The sequence below is a fragment of the Podarcis vaucheri genome (genome assembly GCF_965113315.1).
Source record: "Podarcis vaucheri genome assembly, chromosome: 2".
Taxonomy (NCBI): domain Eukaryota; kingdom Metazoa; phylum Chordata; class Lepidosauria; order Squamata; family Lacertidae; genus Podarcis; species Podarcis vaucheri.
Window position 1 is genome coordinate 126,075,112 of NC_138760.1, and position 18,562 is coordinate 126,093,673.

General features: G+C 50.7%; 2 protein-coding genes across 2 annotated transcripts in view; one reads left to right on the plus strand and one right to left on the minus strand.

The window, feature by feature from the left end:
- Positions 1–18,562, minus strand: part of LOC309525047 (uncharacterized protein) — a 274,308-nt gene that overhangs the window by 85,854 nt on the left and 169,892 nt on the right. The gene's annotated exons all lie outside the window — the stretch shown is intronic.
- LOC309524650 (uncharacterized protein) lies at positions 917–15,426 on the plus strand. The gene is made up of 6 exons (XM_082209463.1): positions 917–1,075; positions 6,549–7,570; positions 9,921–10,041; positions 10,693–10,932; positions 11,950–12,645; positions 14,382–15,426. Exons 1-6 carry the CDS (start codon positions 949–951, stop codon positions 14,672–14,674), a joined length of 2,499 nt encoding a protein of 832 aa, XP_082065589.1. The 5' UTR covers positions 917–948; the 3' UTR covers positions 14,675–15,426.

An 18,562-nucleotide genomic window follows, 5' to 3' on the forward strand; every position in this document is an offset into this window, starting at 1 on the left:
GTGAATCCACAACCTGATTGGCTTACAGTAGAATTCCGGAATTAGCCAATCATGTGCAACCCATTGTGTAAATAATGTATATAAAGCAGATACTGTGAGGGGACTTTCATTCATTCCTCCTCACCACTATGAGCTGAATAAAGAGCATGAAATCACTTTGCGACTCTGAGTATATTTCACAAGCTATTAAGGGACTTTGCAAGATGTTTCTGTCCTTGCAGCCAGAGACATCACCTTGCCAACAAAGGTCCGTATAGTTAAAGCTATGGTTTTCCCAGTAGTGATGTATGGAAGTGAGAGCTGGACCATAAAGAAGGCTGATCGCCGAAGAATTGATGCTTTTGAATTATGGTGCTGGGGGAGACTCTTGAGAGTCCCATGGACTGCAAGAAGAACAAACCGATCCATTCTTAAGGAAATCAGCCCTGAGTGCTCACTGGAAGGACAGATCCTGAAGCTGAGGCTCCAAGACTTTGGCCACCTCTTGAGAAGAGAAGACTCCCTGGAAAAGACCCTGATGTTGGGAAAGATGGAGGGCGCAAGGAGAAGGGGACGACAGAGGACAAGATGGCTGGACAGTGTTCTCGAAGCTACCAGCATGAGTTTGACCAAACTGCGGGAGGCAGTGGAAGACAGGAGTGCCTGGCGTGCTCTGGTCCATGGGGTCATGAAGAGTCGGACACGACTAAACGACTAAACAACACCACAGAGCTGGGTGACAGACGTGGGTGCAAGAGATCAGAAGGCACCCTTTGCGCAATTGCGCACGCAGCTTGCAACAGCGCGTTTTATTTTTATTCTTATTCTTGCTCAAGGAGTTAAAGGCAAAGAGTCGGTGCTTGCTAGAAAGAACCCAGTTGTTTTATTTATTTTTCAAAGTGAGCACCGGATGTCAGCTGCATGCAAGCCGCTTCCTCTGCTGGCCCCGCCCGGAGGTGCGATTTCCAAATGTTGCTTCTTGGCAGGCGCTGGAGGAGCAGGAAGATTTGGCTGGGCTTGCAGGAGGGGGAAGGCTCGGAGGGCAACCGTTGCCTGCGGGGCGCCTGGGCCACGGAAGGGGAGGAAAAGGCACAAGGTGACTCAGAGGGAAAGGGGAGGAGGGAAATGGATTTGCACCTTCGTCCCGCTGAGTTTTAAGGCTGGACGGCAGCTACTCTGGTTAACAAGGCGCCCTGGACCTGCAAGATCTCAGAAAATGTGCATTTCAGTGGCTTCAGTAGCTTGCAGTTGAGCTCAGTTACAGCTATTCCTGCATTCATAGAATCATAGTATTGCAGAGTTGGAAAGGGACCCCCGGGGGTCATCTAGTCCAACCCCCGGCAATACAGGAAACTCAGCGAAAACATCCAGAACAGATGGCCACCCAACCCCCTGGAGTGCAGGCGGTTGGACTATGATTCTGAAGGAGGGCTGAGTGGTTGTGGGGCTGGCTGGGAGGGAGGGAGAGAGTTTGAGTTGCTGCCAACTTGGAGGGCTTAAAGGTAAAGGGACCCCTGACCATTAGGTCCAGTCGTGGCCGACTCTGGGGTTGCGGTGCTCATCTCGCTTTATTGTCTGAGGGAGCCAGCGTACAGCTTCCTGGTCATGTGGCCAGCAGGACTAAGCCGCTTCTGGCAAACCAGAGCAGCGCACAGAAACGCCGTTTACCTTCCCGCCATAGCGGTACCTATTTATCTACTTGCACTTTGACGTGCTTTTGAACTGCTAGGTTGGCAGGAGCAGGGACCGAGCAACGGGAGCTCACCCCGTTGCGGGGATTCGAACCGCCAACCTTCTGATCGGCAAGTCCTAGGCTCTGTGGTTTAACCCACAGCGCCAGCCGTGTCCCCTTGGAGGGTTTACAAAGTGGGTTAGGAGAGTTCATGGAGGAGAGCTCTGTCAATGGCTACCAGCCAGGATGGCTGTGTCTTGCACCCACGGTCAGTGCTTCTGGAAGCCGCAGGAAGGGAGAGGGCTCTTACGCTCAGATCCTGCTTGCATCCGGTCAGCCACTGTGAGAACAGGATGCTGGACTCGATGGGCCCCTGGCCTGATCCAGATTCAGGGCCCTTCTTACGTTTCCAGAAGGGGCAGCAAGGCAGAAAGGATGGGTGGGGAGTCTGAATTCTGGCAATCCCAACTGGGGAGAATATAATATTTTACGTTCCTGTTACTTCTGCTGCTTTGAATGCGTCGCTTGTATGTGGCTTCCTTCTGTCATTTTTTTGGATTGCGGTGGTGCTGTGGGTTAAAGCACAGAGCCTAGGACTTGCCGATCAGAAGGTTGGCGGTTCGAATCCCCGCGACGGGGTGAGCTCCTGTTGCTCGGTCCCTGCTCCTGCCAACTTAGCAGTTCAAAAGCATGTCTAAGTGCAAGTAGATAAATAGGTACCACTCCGGCGGGAAGGTAAACGGCGTTTCCGTGCGCTGCTCTGGTTTGCCAGAAGCGGCTTAGTCATGCTGGCCACATGACCTGGAAGCTGTAAGGCGGCTCCCTCGGCCAGTAAAGCGAGATGAGCGCTGCAACCCCAGAGTCAGCCACGACTGGACCTAATGGTCAGGGGTCCCTTTACCTTTACCTGATCATAGAATCACAGAGTTGGAAGGGACCCAAAAGGTCCTCTAGCCCAGTGTTTCCCAACCTTTTTTGGGCAAAGGCACACTTGTTTCATGAAAAAAATCTCGAGGCACACCACCATTACAGCCCCGTGACGTCAGCACGCAGCGTCACGCCGGGAGGGACATGAATTGCTAGCAAATTACATAATCACCTCCTTGAGGGCTGGCTCATCTTCTCCGAAGGCAGAACTCCATTAATTAACAGCACAGACTCACACCATAGCCAAGACGAGGGGGGAAAACCTCAGTCATGCACAGTCATGCACATGTGGGGGCTAAATGAGGATGAAGACCGGGCAGAGAGCAGGGTTCAAATCACCCCACCTGGCCAGGACAATCCCTGGGTGCTCCCTTGGGCCACTCGCCTGACCCACCTCGCAGGGCTGTTGTTGCGAGGATAACACGGGGAGAACCACGCGCGCCCCCGGGAGCTCCTTGGAGGAGAAAGCGGGCGATGAATGCAATGCACGAAATATATGAGAGGCGACCAGGTTTTGCAGGTGAGGGGCCCCCGCCAGCCTCCGCTTCCAACACCCGGCGCAACGACGCCGAAGTTTCCCCCCGGGCTCGGCTCGGGGAGCAGCGCTGCTCCCCCCCGGCTCCCCTTCGCCCTCCCGGCTCTCTCTGCCACCCTCACCTGCCAAGTCCGGAGCGCCGGTGGAAGTTGCATGCATGCATGCAGGGCGCCGCGTTGCCATTGCATTGCACTGCACTCCATGCAACGCCTGCACACATGCATTGCCTTGCACGCCCGCCAAGGGGTCTCCCCGCGGTCCGATGCGTCCCCTCCGGCGCGGATGCAGCATTTCAAAAATAAACACCCCCCGACGCAGCCCTACCTGGGGGGCAGCCTCCGCCGCTCCGCCTCCGCGGGGATCCCCGGGCTCCATCCTGCCGCCCAATCTCCGCGGGGGCGCAGGCAGGCTGCGCGGGGTCTGCGCGGAAGAGCCCCTGCCCGCCCGGCCGCCGGCGCTGAGCTCATTCCATGGCCGGGAGAAGAGCGCTTCAAACAAAACGCCCGGCCCGCCAGGCCACGCTGGGAAACGTAGTTCGCGCACCCCGCGCGGGCACGGAGCCCAAGGGCGAGGGGACTACGGATCCCGGCAGCCCCCGCGCCGGGGACGGAGGGGGAGAGGCCGGGTGCAGGGATGGAGGGACGGGTGGGCGAGCGAGTGAGTGAGTGGCAGCCACCAAGCCTTGGCCGAGAGCCAGGAAGGGCCTCCCCGGAGGAGGAGGAGGAGGAGGAGGGAGGCGCAGAGCGGGAGGGAGGGAGGGAAGGAACCCCAGGGGTCATCTAGTGACGGCGCCCCAATCGAAAATTTGACTTTTTTAAAAAAAAAATCTTTCGAATTTTTTAATTTTTCCCGCGGCACACCAGGCAACATCTCGCGGCACACTAGTGTGCCACGGAACAGTGGTTGGGAAACACTGCTCTAGCCCAACCCTCTGCAGTGCATGTTGCCTGATGCGGGGCTCGAACCCACAACCTGGATATGAAGAGTCTCATGCTCTACCAACGATCCCGACTGATATTTTGAGATTCCCCCCCCCCTTTAAGAATATAAAGTGGTATAGAAATGAAATTACAATGATAAAGCGCTTTTGTTCTCAGGTTCTGCTTGTGAGTTTCAGCAGAAAGTTCACCTGGCAAAAATGTTCCTCTTCAACGAGGCCTTTGGCTGATTCATATTCTATAGCCTATGAAATGCGTTTGTGAGAAGGGAGGGAGTTTTTGTTTTGAACTATTTACTTGTGTTTTTATCTCGTATTTTTATCCTGTGAACAGTCCTGCCAGCCTGTGAGGAATGGTGGTATTTAAATCTAACAGATAAATAAATAAAAAGTTAAAAGTTGCTCAGGAAGTTGGACTGATCTTGTACAGTGGTACCTCAGGTTTCCGACACTTCAGGTTACAGATGCTTCAGGTTACAGACTCCGCTAACCTAGAAATATTACCTCAGGTTAAGAACTTTGCTTCAGGATAAGAACAGAAATCATGCTTCAGCGGCGTAGCAGCAGCGGGAGGCCCCATTGGCTAAAGTGGTGCTTCGGGTTAAGAACAGTTTCAGGTTAAGAACGGACCTCCAGAACGAATTAAGTTCTTAACCGGAGGTACCACTGTAGTGCTCTTCTTCTGTTCTTGTTGGGGTACAAAGCACAATTCCTCAAAACAGCCCATGTGAGGAATGAGCATGCTCAGTGGCTGCAGAATGCTGAGCGGCTCTGGGGGTGGAATCCCAGGTGGAAGCATTTCATGGAGCAACACTTTGTTGCAGTCCTGTTTGCTCTCATATTTCTGTTCCCAGCTCTCTTTCCTCTCTCTGCTCCCCTCCCTCTTCTCTTCCGCGATCACTCATAGCCAAGTAAGATTGTCTTCCATAAACACAGTCTTAACAGTGAGTCTGTAAGGGACTGTGGAGGCCAGTTCAGGGTCCACACATCCTTCCACAGTGGGGACATAGGTTTCTGGGAGGGAGTTGATCATGGTGAGGGTTTGCCAAGCGTGCCTTCCTCTTAGCGCGTTTCTTCCCTTTGTCCTGAGTTCGAGCGTCATCAAAGTCCATGACACCTTTGGTAAAGGCTGTTCTCCCATTGGAGCGCTCGCAGGCCAGTGTTTCTCACTTGTCACTGTTTCTACAACATTTTTTAAGACTTGTCTTGAGAGAGTCTTTAAACCTCTTTTGAAGACCACCAGCATTACGCTTTCTATTTGTAAATTCGGAATAAAGTACAGTGGTACCTCGGATTACATATGCTTCAGGTTACAGACGCTTCAGGTTACAGACTCCACTAACCGAGAAATAGTACCTCGGGTTAAGAACTTTGCTTCAGGATGAGAACAGAAATGACAGCGCGGTGGCAGTGGGAGGCCCCATTAGCTAAAGTGGTGCTTCATGTTAAGAACAGTTTCAGGTTAAGAATGGACCTCCAGAGAACACAAGCAAGGAGACTATTGGATTAAGTCCATTTTAAGCCTACGAAAGATACAGAAGACGAAAGCGGAGGCCCCGGGAGTTTATGGAATTCAGGAACTTGAAATAAAGAAGTACAATTGGGGCCTCCACACAGACTTTGATTTTGATTATCATCAAGACTCAGGCCTTGTGGAAATTCTTCAACAGTTGTCTCTAAATATGGGAAGAGACTATGGACTGATTGGATTGATTGTGAAGGAGCTCTTTCGAGACTCGATGACCGACAAAAAGGACTACCAACAAAACCAGCGGAGAGGGACTGAAAGAGATTTGAGAGCCTCGGACGTGCGGAACCCAGGCTAAAAACTGTTATTTTGGACATGTCTTGGGAAAGGACGCAAACCGGGGATGGGAGGGAGGGAAGCATTTTAATTCAAACAACACTCAAGACCAGGGGGTTTAGTTAATAAGAAAATCATTCAAGAAAAAATGAGAAATCGACGGAAGAGAATTGGGGTCCAACTTAGGGAAAATTTATTTTTGTCTTTCTTTATAAAAGGATTAATATTAAGATGGAAAAGGAAATGCTAACTTGCTGACATAAATTTGGGAATAGGGAGGCAAGGGTGGGGGTGGGGGGAAGTCAAGGACTAGGGTTAGAAAATAAGATGTTAGGGAATTGTACATGTTTGTCGTCTTTTATGTTTGTTTTGGTGTTTTGTGTTTTGTTTCTGTCTATAAAAAATGTGAAAACCCAATAAAAATATTTTAAAAAAAAAAAAGAATGGACCTCCAGAACGAATTAAGTTCTTAACCCGAGGTACCACTGTAGTTGCTTTGGGAGACAATAATCCGCACAACATGACCAGTCCAATGAAGTTGATGTTGTTGAATCATTGCTCCGACACTGGTGATCTTTGCTTCTTCCAGTACAAGGGCATTAATTCGCCTGTCTTCCCAAGTATTGTGCAAAAAATTTTCAAGGAGTTGGAGATGGCATTTTTAACTCTCTCTTCCCTCTCTGCTCCCCTCCAGGAACAACCCTGCCCCACCACTGGTGGATATCCTTGCTTCCCTCTCGTCACCCATTGAATCCCCGAAGATCTGCACTCTGGAGAAAGGCAGTGGCTTTGTGGGATAGGCCAGGGGTTCCGAGAGAGACCTGCAGGACCAAAATGTCTCTCTTTGCTGTGAATGCATTGGGAGGACGTGTCTCTGAACCGTGGAAGGACATGGCAGGGTTGGAGCTGAAGGGCGCGGAGGTTGGCATCTGGGTCCCGGCTGCTACTGAGCCGAGAGAGCACTTGGGGATAAAAACAGAAGACCCAGATCCATCGGAGGTGACAGACCATTTGGGAGATGGGCAAGACGGGGGCCCCCACGTCGTTCAGGCTGGGAGTATCGGGGAATTCCTGCAGGGGTCCACAGAACCGCCTGTCGCACTGAACTCAAAAGAGGACTTGTTGCAGTGCTGGGAGGCCCAGTGGCAGGAGTTCCTGAGGAAACTGGAGCCCCCTAGCCCGGAACGGGGGACCCCCCAGTCACCAGGGGAGCCCAGTGTCTGGGACGACGCTAAGTCCTTCCTGGCCTCCTTCGAGCAAGTGGCCGAAGCCTGCCGCTGGCCGCATGAGGAGTGGGTGGCCCGTCTCCTGCCGGCCCTCGGCGGCGATGTGCAGCAGACTTTCGTCAAGCTGGAGTCTCGGGACTGGAAGAACTACCAGAAGGTGAAGGCTGCCATCTTGCGGGCCGCAGCCCTGAGGACGGAGAAGCAGAGGCAGCGCTTCCAGCGCTTCTGCTACCAGGAGGCCGGCGGCCCCCGAGAGGCTTACAGCCGGCTCCAGGAGCGCTGCCGGCAGTGGCTGAAGGCCGAGAAGACGACCAAGGAGCAGATCCTGGAGCTGCTGGTCCTGGAGCAGTTCCTGGCCATCCTGCCGCCCGAAGTCCAGGGCTGGGTGAAAGAGCGGGGCCCTGAGACCTGCGCCCAGGCCGTGATCCTGGCTGAGTTTTTCCTCCAGAGGAAGGAACAGTTGGAGTGGGGCCCACGCCGAGCGAGGGAGGTTGGTTTGTGCCTCGTAAGAGCAGGGCATTGTGGCGATCGGACAGGGTCCCCGGATGTTTCACCTTCTACTGATCCCTGTGCCACCACTTTATTTCTCACTGCTGCCACCGAGGCCCTACCTGGTACAATACTGAATCCAGTCAGGGTTAAGTTGGAACATAAACTTCTATTTATTTATTGCAGTTTAAGGAAGGGACGCGGGTGGCGCTGTGGGTTAAACCACAGAGCTTAGGACTTGCCGATCAGAAGGTCGGCGGTTTGAATCCCCATGACAGGGTGAGCTCCCGTTGCTCAGTCCCTGCTCCTGCCCACCTAGCAGTTCGAAAACACGTCAAAGTGCAAGTAGATAAATAGGTACCGCTCTGGCGGGAAGGTAAACGGCGTTTCCGTGTGCGGCGCTGGTGCTGGCTCGCCAGCTGCAGCTTCGTCACGCTAGCCACATGACCCGGAAGCTGTACGCCAGCTCCCTCGGCCAATAAAGCGAGATGAGCGCCACAACCCCAGAGTCGGTCACGACTGGACCTAATGGTCAGGAGTCCCTTTACCTTTACCTAACAAGTGTGTGGTTTCATAAACTGTCTCAGTCAGTTACCGACATACCTCGGGATGAATACGCTTCGGGTTAGGCAAATTTGGGTTGCACTCAGCGGCGACCCAGAAGTAACAGAGCTCGTTACTTCCGGGTTTCGCCGCGCGTGCATGCGCAAACCGTCAAAATGCCGTCATGCACAGAAGCGCCGAACCGTGACCTGCGCACATGCAGATGCATGGACACGGGTTACATTCGCTTCGGGATGCGAACCATCTCGTCCTCTGTCGTCCCCTTCTTCTTGTGCCCTCCATCTTTCCCAACATCAGGGTCTTTTCCAGGGAGTCTTCTCTTCTCATGAGGTGGCCTCAGCTCAGGATCTGTCCTTCTAGTGAGCACTCAGGGCTGGTTTCCTTATAGGATTATAGAGTTGTAGATTAATGTTCATCTTCTCCTTCTAGCAAAGGAAGGTGGGTGAATCTCATCAAATCTCAGAGGGGGCCATTGATGTCAGCACTTGGGAAAGATGGAGGCTCCTTCCCCACAAATGGGGGCTTTGATAGGGGGAGCCTTTGCTCTTGCCGTCATGCGGCAGCCAGACTGGTGACCAGGAGTGACCACCGATACCACATAACCGATACCAGGTCTTGAAAGACCTACATTGGCTCCCAGTACGTTTCTGAGCACAATTCAAAGTGTTGGTGCTGACCTTTAAAGCCCTAAACGGCCTCGGTCCTGTAAACCTGAAGGAGCGTCTCCACCCCCATCGTTCAGCCTGGACATTGAGGTCCAGCGCTGAGGGGCTTCTGTTAGTTCCCTCCCTGCGAATAGTGAGGATACAGGGAACCAGGCAGAGGGCCTTCTTGGTGGTGGTGCCCACCCTGTGGAACGCCCTCTCACCAGATGTCAAGGAAATAAAGAACTACTTGACTTTTAGAAGACATCTGAAGGCAGCCCTGTTTGGGGAAATTTTTAATGTTTGATGTTTTATTGTGTTTTTAATATTTTGCTGGGAGCCGCCCAGAGTGGCTGGGGAGACCTGGCCAGATGGGTGGAGTATAAATAAATTATTATTACTATTATCATCATCTCTTCTCAAATCTGAATTTCCTTCCTCTTGAGGAATCCAGTTCATTTTATCCCTTAGAATGCTAAACAGTAGGATGACCAGCCTCTCTGAATTTCTCTCAAAAAAGGAGGCGAAAGGAGGAAATGTGCTCTCTGCACCCAGAACATAGCAACATCTGAGGGGAATCGTAGAATTGTAGGGCTGGAAGGGACCACAAGGGTCATTTAGTCTGACCACATGCAGTGTAGGAGTCTCAACAAGCATCCATGGCAGAAATCTAACCTTGATCAAACATGGCAGGCGGCCATCCGACCTCTGCTTAAAAACCTCCAAGGAAGGAGATTATGTGAGCGTACGCAGAAAAACAGCCACCTGGGCACAGGTGCAGAAATAAATGAGTGCAAAAGGTTCCCTACCCCATGTGCCAGTATGGAGCTGTTTAGCATCTCTGGCGTTTTCCCTCCTCCCCTGCTCAGTGTTCTTCAACCTGGAGACCCCAGGTGTAAGTGGACTACAAAGCCCATCATCCAGTGTTTAGCCCAGCAGTCAAGGGCGATGGGATTTGTAGTCCACCCACATCTGGGGACTCATGGCTGAAGAACACTGTGCCCGGTGACCCTTTTTTATTTTAAACAAGAGAAGCCGGGGATTGAACCTGTGGCATTCTGCTTGCCCAGCTGATCTCAAGGGCTCTTCTAATCTCATCCCCTTCCTGCTCAAGGCTGAAGGGCCTCTTTGCTGTCATTTCAGCCACCATTTGTGGACCCGTCTGTGAGCTCCCCAGTGGCAGACTCTAGGCCGGGGCAGCTGTGTCGCGAAGTCAAGCGAGAGGAAGAGGGACAGGAGGGTGCTGTCATTGTGACCTCACATGGTAAGCAATGGTCTTCATTTCTGGGATGCTTCAGATCTCCTGGAGAGCCCTCAGTGGTTCGTTTCTTTATTTGTCAACTCTGCACGACTTCCCCTCCTCTCCCGGTGTGACAGAGAAGGGGAAACGGGGGTTCTTGCAGCTTTTTCCTGTTTCGCAAGGCTCGTTGAATTACCGTATTTTTCCCTCTATAGGGACGCACCGGACCACAAGACGCACCTAGTTTTTAGAGGGGGAAATCAAGAAAAAAAATATTATTTCCCCCCCCCCCAGCCCCAAAGAGCAGCGGACAGGCTGCGCGCAACCTGTCCACTTCTCCTAGAGCTTCTCGGGGCTGCGGGGGAAGCCCCTTTAAGGAGTGTGCGGCTCCTGTGAGCTTTTCTACGAGGAGGAAGAAGGGACTGACTGGCCCCGTCAGTCCCTTCTCCCTCCTGGGGAAAAGCCCGCAAGAGCCGCGCGAAGCTTGTGTGCGGCTCTTGGGGGCTTTTTCTGCCTGCCTCCCCCCCTGCATTCGCTCCATAAGACGCACAGACTTTCCCCCTTAGTTTTTAAGAGGGGAAAAGTGCAACCTATGGAGTGAAAAATACGGTGCCACCTTCGGAAGACGTCTGGTGCACCTTGCACTATTTTCCGTCTTTCTCCTTTTTCAAGCAGGTAGAAAGCAGAGGAGACTAAGCTTGGAGGGCAGAGAGACCCCAGAGCAGTCAGTGGCTGTGGGGCAATACGAGGCCTTGAGGTGGAGGGAAGAAGACGACATCTCCCAGTCTTGCTACAGTCGTCATGGAGGCGAGATTTGGCCCAGGCCTGACTTCCAGCAGGAACCTGACGGAGAGGAGACACTGGAAGAATCTGTGCCTCACAGGAGAAGCAGGCTGAGAGAGAGCCAGGAGAGAGGTCAGGAGACATTTTCAAGTCCATCAGTGAGCAGGAGGTTCCCAGTTTGATCCCAGGCATTGCCAGTTATTTCTTATACAGTGGTAAAGGTAAAGGGAACCCTGACCATTAGGTCCAGTCGTGGCCGACTCTGGGGTTGCAACGCTCATCTCGCTTTATTGGCTGAAGGAGCCGGTGTACAGCTTCCGGGTCATGTGGCCAGCATGACTGAGCCGCTTCTGGTGAACCAGAGCAGCACACAGAAACGCCGTTTACCTTCCCACCGGAGCAGTACCTATTTATCTACTTGCACTTTGACGTGCTTTCGAACTGCTAGGTTGGCAGGAGCAGGGACCGAGCAACGGGAGCTCACCCCTCGGCGCTGGATCTCAGTGTCCGGGCTGAGCGATGGGGGTGGAGATGCTCCTTCAGGTATACAGGACCGAGGCTGTTTAGGGCTTTAAAGGTCAGCACCAACACTTTGAATTGTGCTCGGAAACGTACTGGGAGCCAATGCAGATCTCTCAGGACCGGTGTTATGTGGTCTCGGCGGCCGCTCCCAGTCACCAGTCTAGCTGCCACATTCTGGATTAATTGCAGTTTCCGGGTCACCTTCAAAGGTAGCCCCACATAGAGCGCATTGCAGTAGTCCAAGCAGGAGATATTTATTTGTGATTATTACTTTGTAAAAATAAAATGTAAAAAATGTAAATAAATGTATAAAATATAGGAGAAGAAGAAGAAGATAGACACTGGTTGTCCATCCACTACTGGGGAAAAAATATATGTGGGGAATATTGTGCCCCTTTTCCTGATTATATTGTGTCCTGTTTTCTAGTGCCCCTGCCACACTGTGTTATAGGGCTCCACCATTACATTAACAAGGATATGGACAGCCCGGGTGGGTGGGAAGCTTTAAGCATGCTGAGAAGGCATGGAATGGAGTATCCCCAAGAGGGGCTCTCCACATACAGCGTCTGTCTACTAGCCATCCAGGTTCACCCAAGCAGGCATCTCTTCCCTTCTTCCTCTCAACAGGTTACGGAGCAGAAAACGAGTGTGGGAGGAGGAGCCAACTGTGGGAAGGCCCTGCACTAGTGGAACATTCCGGAAAGGGGCCGAGAGAGACGGCTTCCGAGAGTGAGGACCAGGAGGTCGATGAGCAACTGCTCCGGCGGAAGAGGCGGAGGAGGAACCGCTGGGTGGGCCAGGTGTGCACGGACAAACTTCCGTGCCAGCAGAGCACAGAGGCGGTCAACGGAAACCTTTCCGCCATGCACCTCAGGCCTGCCTTTTGCTTGCTGGACGTCATGGAAGGGGACCTTCCTGAACCAGGGACCCCAAAGAAGCGGCGGCGGAAGCCCAACTGGAACATGGAGGAGAAGACGCTGCTGTACAAGCTGGTGGTGGCGAACAAGGAGGCGGCGCTGGGCCTCGTTCCCGGGAGCAGGGCGGCCGCACGGCAGGCGGCGTTCTTTGCGGCCGCGGGCAAGAGGGTGTCTGCGCTGGGCTACTACGAGAGGTCAGGCCTCGCCACCCGCAAGAGGTGGAACGACACGTATGGGAACCTCCGGAAGAGGGTCAGGGCCTACCGGCGGCAGGGCCTGCCATTCGACAAAGCGGTGGAGAAAGCTGTGAGGCCTGAAGAGGCGGTCATCCGCCCGCTTCTCTACCGGAAGCGGGTCAAGGCCGCCGGATCGGGTGTTGCAAACCGTGAATGTCTGCCACACAGTGGTGAGTTGGAAGAGGGTGCTGTCGTGCTTTTAACTTTTTAGTATTTTTATCGTCTGGCTTTATGTTTTAGTTGCTGAAACTATATCTATCTATATATGATATATGAAATTAAATTTTATATTCACATAGCAGCGTAATATATAAAAGCTCCTGGACTTCACTCCTCCCCTTTGTGGGTCTTATTGTTAATCCTTTCCATCTGCATCTTTTATAATACAGCCGTAGCTTGGTTTTCAAATTTAATCCATTCCGGGAGTCCATCTGACTCCCGGAACTGTTCGGAAACAAAGGCGCAGCTTCCGATTGGCTGCAGGAGCTTCCTGCACTCAATCAGAAGCCGTGTAAGCCACGTCAGATGTTTGGCTTCCGAAAATTGTTCAAAAACCAGAACACAGGTTATCTCCCCCTCCTGCTGCAACCAGCTCCCATCCTCCCTGTTCTCCCAGAACCAGAAGAGGCATGAAAAGGGCAGAGGAGGGGTTGGCTGTCTGCAGGTGCAGTCTCAGATTGCTTGGGAAAACCCCTGGAGAAGAGGAGCCATAGCCAGCTGAGGGAAGGCAGGGACCAGCTTCATGAGAGCAACACCTGAGTTGCTGTGCTCTCTAGGCCTGACACTCCTGTGCGGATCCTGTTTTGCTAATAAAGAGTTGTTCTTTAATTTTATTTGTACTTTTCAGATATATACATTTCACTGATTTTACATTCATGTTGACATTTTAAAACTTGACTTCCTCCCCCCCCCTTTCTGCGGTTCCTTAAATTTACTTTTAATATCTTCTGCATATCCAAATTAACTTAACTTACTCATTTATTTATCTTCTTTAAATATATAGATGCAGGTTATTATAGTAATCCTGCCAGTGCTTTTAATCTGTTTACAATTTATCTGTACATATTTAACAAACCATTTCCATTCTTTTATAAAAAGCTTATCTTGATTTCTTATTCTTCCGGTAAGTTTCGCCATTTCTGCATATTCCGTAAGTTTTTGTATCCATTCTTCCTTTGCTGGGACTTCTTTCCATTTTTCGGCAAGTAACATTCTTGCCGCTGTAGTCACATACATGAATAACTTTCTATACAATTTAGGTAGTTCTATCCCTATAATTAAAGCTACCAACATTAGTTTGACCAAACTGCGGGAGGCAGTGGAAGACAGGAGTACCTGGCGTGCTCTGGTCCATGGGTTCACAAAGAGTCGGACACGACTAAACAACAACAACAACAACAACAACAATCCCTATAATTCCCAAAAGAAAAGTTTCTGGGCTTTTTTACAAACTTATTTTAAACATCCTTTTCATTTCATTGTTCAGTGGTACCTTGGGTTAAGAACGTAATTCATTTTGGAGGTCCGTTCTTAACCTGAGACTGTTCTTAACCTGAAGCACCACTTTAGCTAATGGGGCCTCCCGCTGCTGCCGCACAATTTCTGTTCTCATCCTGAAGCAAAGTTCTTAACCTGAGGTACTATTTCTGGGTTAGTGGAGTCTGTAACCTGAAGCGTCTGTAACCCGAGGTACCACTGTATATCATTCCCCAGTAAGCCTTAACCTAGTAACAAGACCACCACATATGATAAAAAGAACCTTGCTAATAAAGAGTTAACTCTCGCTTGCTGGGTGTGATTTACTGCTGGTTGGCTCCTGCAAAGACTTTGTGCATCTTTACAATCTGAGGCAGGGTGGGTGTGTAGCTTGGCCCCCACCTAACCAGGCCCTCCTCTTTCGTTCCAGCCTTGCCAGAGGACCCCACAGACTCGGAGGACGACTCCACGCCCCCCACCTCAGACGGAGAACACTCGCCAGCTACAAAGGGGCTGCTGGGGGCTTTGTCAGGAGCCGGCCTTCGTCTTAGAGGCAGCTTGCCGGCACAGCCACATTCTCCAGCCGCCCAGGAGGAAATAGCAGTGGCATGGAAAGATGAACGCTCAGCAGACGTCCAGCAGGTGTCTGAAGTGTCCGGCAGCAGCTGCCGTTGGGAAGACCGGGGCCGGATAGGGACCTTCAGCAGTCGGCTGACCCTGTGACAAATTTTGGGTGCTCCTAGCTTGCTGCTCTGCAAGGAAATCTCAGTTGGATGTTTTTGGTGCAATCCTGCCACCGAGTTAACTGTCCGCAGCAGAGGCTAGGGACCTTTACCCCAGCAAACGCTGCTGCAGCATTGCACCTTTTCAGCAGCACTTCTGCGGCTGGTGGGATCATTCCTGCATTGCAGGGGGTCGGACTAGATGGCCTTTGGGCTCCCTCCCAAATCCGCACTTCTAGAGTTATTATTCCCAGGGATTGTGAATGCAAGAACCCTGATTTCTCCCTCCTTGTTTTTTCTTCGTACGTTGAATTTTTATTTACTTTTCTTCCTGTTTCCTTATTTGCTACATGTCACTGAACTGTGGTTTCGATCAAATAAAAAGAACTTTTTTAAAAAAAAACAAAAAACCTACATAAATCACTGCCAGCTTGGATATTTAAATATCCGTTGTAATTTGAGAAAATGTGCATGGAGCGAACTATGCAACACCCAACAGGAATTGGGGAAGGAAATGAATCGGTTTTAAATCTCTCGGGTAAGAATAAATGTAATTTAACCAATTTTGTTTGTTTGTTTAACAGGCTTCTGTTTGATCTGTGTTAAATGAAATGTTCCTATTTTGTCATTTAGATTTTTAGGGGTTGCAATCCTGTGGGATAGATTTTCAAGCACTTTATCTACTTGGCTGTAACAGATCATTTTCTATACTTCTCAAATCTTTATATACATAAAGAAAAGTTGAAAAAGAAATAGAGTTGGGTATCATTAGCAGACAGGCGTCTCACTCAGCGGTTTTAAGGTAGACTTTCCAATACAGCCCTCAATCCAGATCAGTCCAGTGGCCAATGTAGGCCAGCATACTGTTTTCACAGTGGCCAACTAGATCCCTGAGGGAAACCCGGAAGCAGGATTCGAACACAGGAGCACACTCTCCTCTTGTGGTTTCCAGCAATAGCCCTCTCCCCCAGAAATTTGTCTAATTCTCTTTTATTTATTATTATTCTCTTATTATTACCGAGTTTCAGTATTACAAAAACGGTTCCGAAATTGCTGTGCCGAATACAAATCCAGTTGCTTGTAGGCCAAGAGAAAACAAAAGTAGGCAAGTTTAAACAACGGAAACCATAAGCAGTGTTGCAACAGGGCAGAAAGTGATTAAGTGCTTTACTTATGTTTTCTGAGACAGGTGGGTGCAAAAGGTAAATGTCAAAATATAAAAAGCAAAATATTATTATTATTTTTTTAAAAAATAAACCTTACAGATTCTTGTATTTTAAAGCCACCCTTACTACCGGTGATCACTGCCTCCTGTGGCAGTGAGTTCCACAGTTTAACTGGCATTCAGAGTATTCCAAATGCGATTAAACTACTGCATTTTTCGCCCCACAGGGCGCACCGGCCCCCCAGGTGCGGGGCTGGGGCGGGGGAAGCCCGAGCCTCCCCCAACCCGGGCCCCCAGAACAGGCTGCTATCCGCAAGCCTAGGGAGCCCGGAGGGAAGTCGCGCCAGTCTCCCCAGGTTTGCGGATATCTGCCTGAAGCGCGCTTCTCAGCGCGCCCCGGACTTCGGGATGCAGGCAGCTCTCCGCAAGCCTGCAACTTCGCGGCGGGCTCCCACGGCTTGCGGAGCTTCCTGAAGCCTGGGGAACGAGAGGGGTCGGTGCGCACTGACCCCCCTCACTCTCCAAGCTTCAGCGAAAGCCTGCATTCGCCCCATAGGACGCACACACATTTCCCCTTCATTTTTGGAAGGGAAAAAGTGGGTCCTATAGGGCGAAAAATACGGTAATTCATGGAGGATAATGTTAGCAGTGGCCGGTAGGCATGGTAGCTATGTCCTGCCTCCACTGTGCCCCACCCAGTTTTGGCCACCACTGGCATGGTAACACCACCCCACCTGGGAATCTGTTTAGGTTATGCCAGGGCTGAGGAACAAGCAGGTTTCAAGGACCCCCTCTCCCCCATATGAACCAACATGGGCCCTGCGACCATCATCTGAGGGCCTTCTTCATGTGCCTCCTCCACGAGATGTCCAGAGAGTGGCAACGCGAGAACAGGGCCTTTTCTGTGATGGCTCCCCATTTGTGGCATGCTCTCCTCAGGGAGGCTTAGCTGGGGCCTTCTTTACATCAGCGCCAGGCAAAAACATTCCTCTTCTCCCAGGCCTTTGCTTCACAAGCCAACCCATGGCCATTGTAAGAGGGCTTATTGTTTTTGATCATAGGATGCTGGCAGCAGTCATACCTCAGGTTACAGACGCTTCAGGTTGTGTTTCGGGTTACGGACCCACCAAAACCTGGAAGTACCGGAACGGGTTACTTCCGGGTTTCGGCGGTCACGCATGCGCAGAAGCGCTAAACCACGCTTTGCACATGCGCAGAAGCGCCAAATAGCAACCTGCGCAGACGCGCCGCGGCAGGTTGCGAATGTGCATCCCGCATGGATCACATTCGCAACCAGAGCGTCCACTGTACAGTGGTACCTCGGATTACATACGCTTCAGGTTACAGACTCCGCTAACCCAGAAATAGTACCTCGGGTTAAGAACTTTGCTTCAGGATGAGAACAGAAATCGTGCGGCGGCGGCGCGGAGGCAGCAGGAGGCCCCATTAGCTAAAGTGGTGCTTCAGGTTAAGAACAGTTTCAGGTTAAGAACGGATCTCCAGAACGAATTAAATTCTTAACCCGAGGTACCACTGTATAGAAATTTAATAAATGAACAAATAAACAGCGTCCACTGTATAGAAATTTAATAAATGAACAACTAAACGTTAATGCCCATCATCTCTTGCCAATGGTCAGGGATGATGAAAATTGTAGTTCATCATCTGGATGAGGCAAAGGCTACCGACCCTTGGATTATATCTTCTACAGGAAAAAAATACAAGATCCCTGGTCCCGACCTAAGTAAGGCGTTGACAAGGGTCTGCAGATTTGCTCCACATTTACATGCACTAGTAAATAGAGGCATTTGCAAAGTATAGAAATACTGCTAGCACATTTGCAAAGCTAAGCAGGGTCTGATATGGTTTCAAATTGGATGGGCGTCAGCGTGTTGAGATTCCTGCATTGCAGGGGGTTGGACTAGATTACCCTCGGGATCCCTTCGAACTCAACGATTCGACTGTAATTTAAATAGAGAACACAAGACAATCTTCAGCATGTCTTTGCCTCCAGGGTTATGCAGACCATCAAAGAAAAGTGTTTTCTTTAATAGCTGGCGATCTGTGTCAATTTTTTGTATTGTTCTTTATTGTGCTCTAATTGTTGCAAACCACGTCAATATTTTAAAAAAATGAAATGGTGATATACAAATATATTTTATCAATCAGTCAGTCTTGTAGCAACGGGGAGATGCTCCACAGGTCGACCTGCCGGCCTACTCAGGCCTGTGGCCCGGGTGCGAAATGCCAGTGGGCAATTTTACAGCCAAACCTCACTCCTAAATTAATTGTAGGGATGTGAATTTCTGGAACATGTATGAATAAAGGGAGAAAGGCATTAATCCATTTAAATGGCAGGGGGAATTTGTGCCATGATAGATGTGGGATCTTAAAACAGCTTCTTTAAAATGATGGATTTTCACCAAAAAGTGTTGTGGGGAGGGGAGAGTGTTTGGGGAGATCTGTCAAGACCATGGGTAGGCAAACTAAGGCCCGAGGCCCAGATCCGGCCCAATCACCTTCTAAATTTGGCCCATGGATGGTTCAGGAATCAGCGTGTTTCTACAGGAGTAGAATGTGTCCTTTTATTTAAAATGCATCTCTGGGTTATTTGTGGGGCATAGGAATTCGTTCATTTCCCCCCCAGAAAAAATATAGTCCGGCCCCCTACAAGGTCTGAGGGACAGTGGACCGGCCCCCCTGCTGAAAAAGTTTGCTGACCCC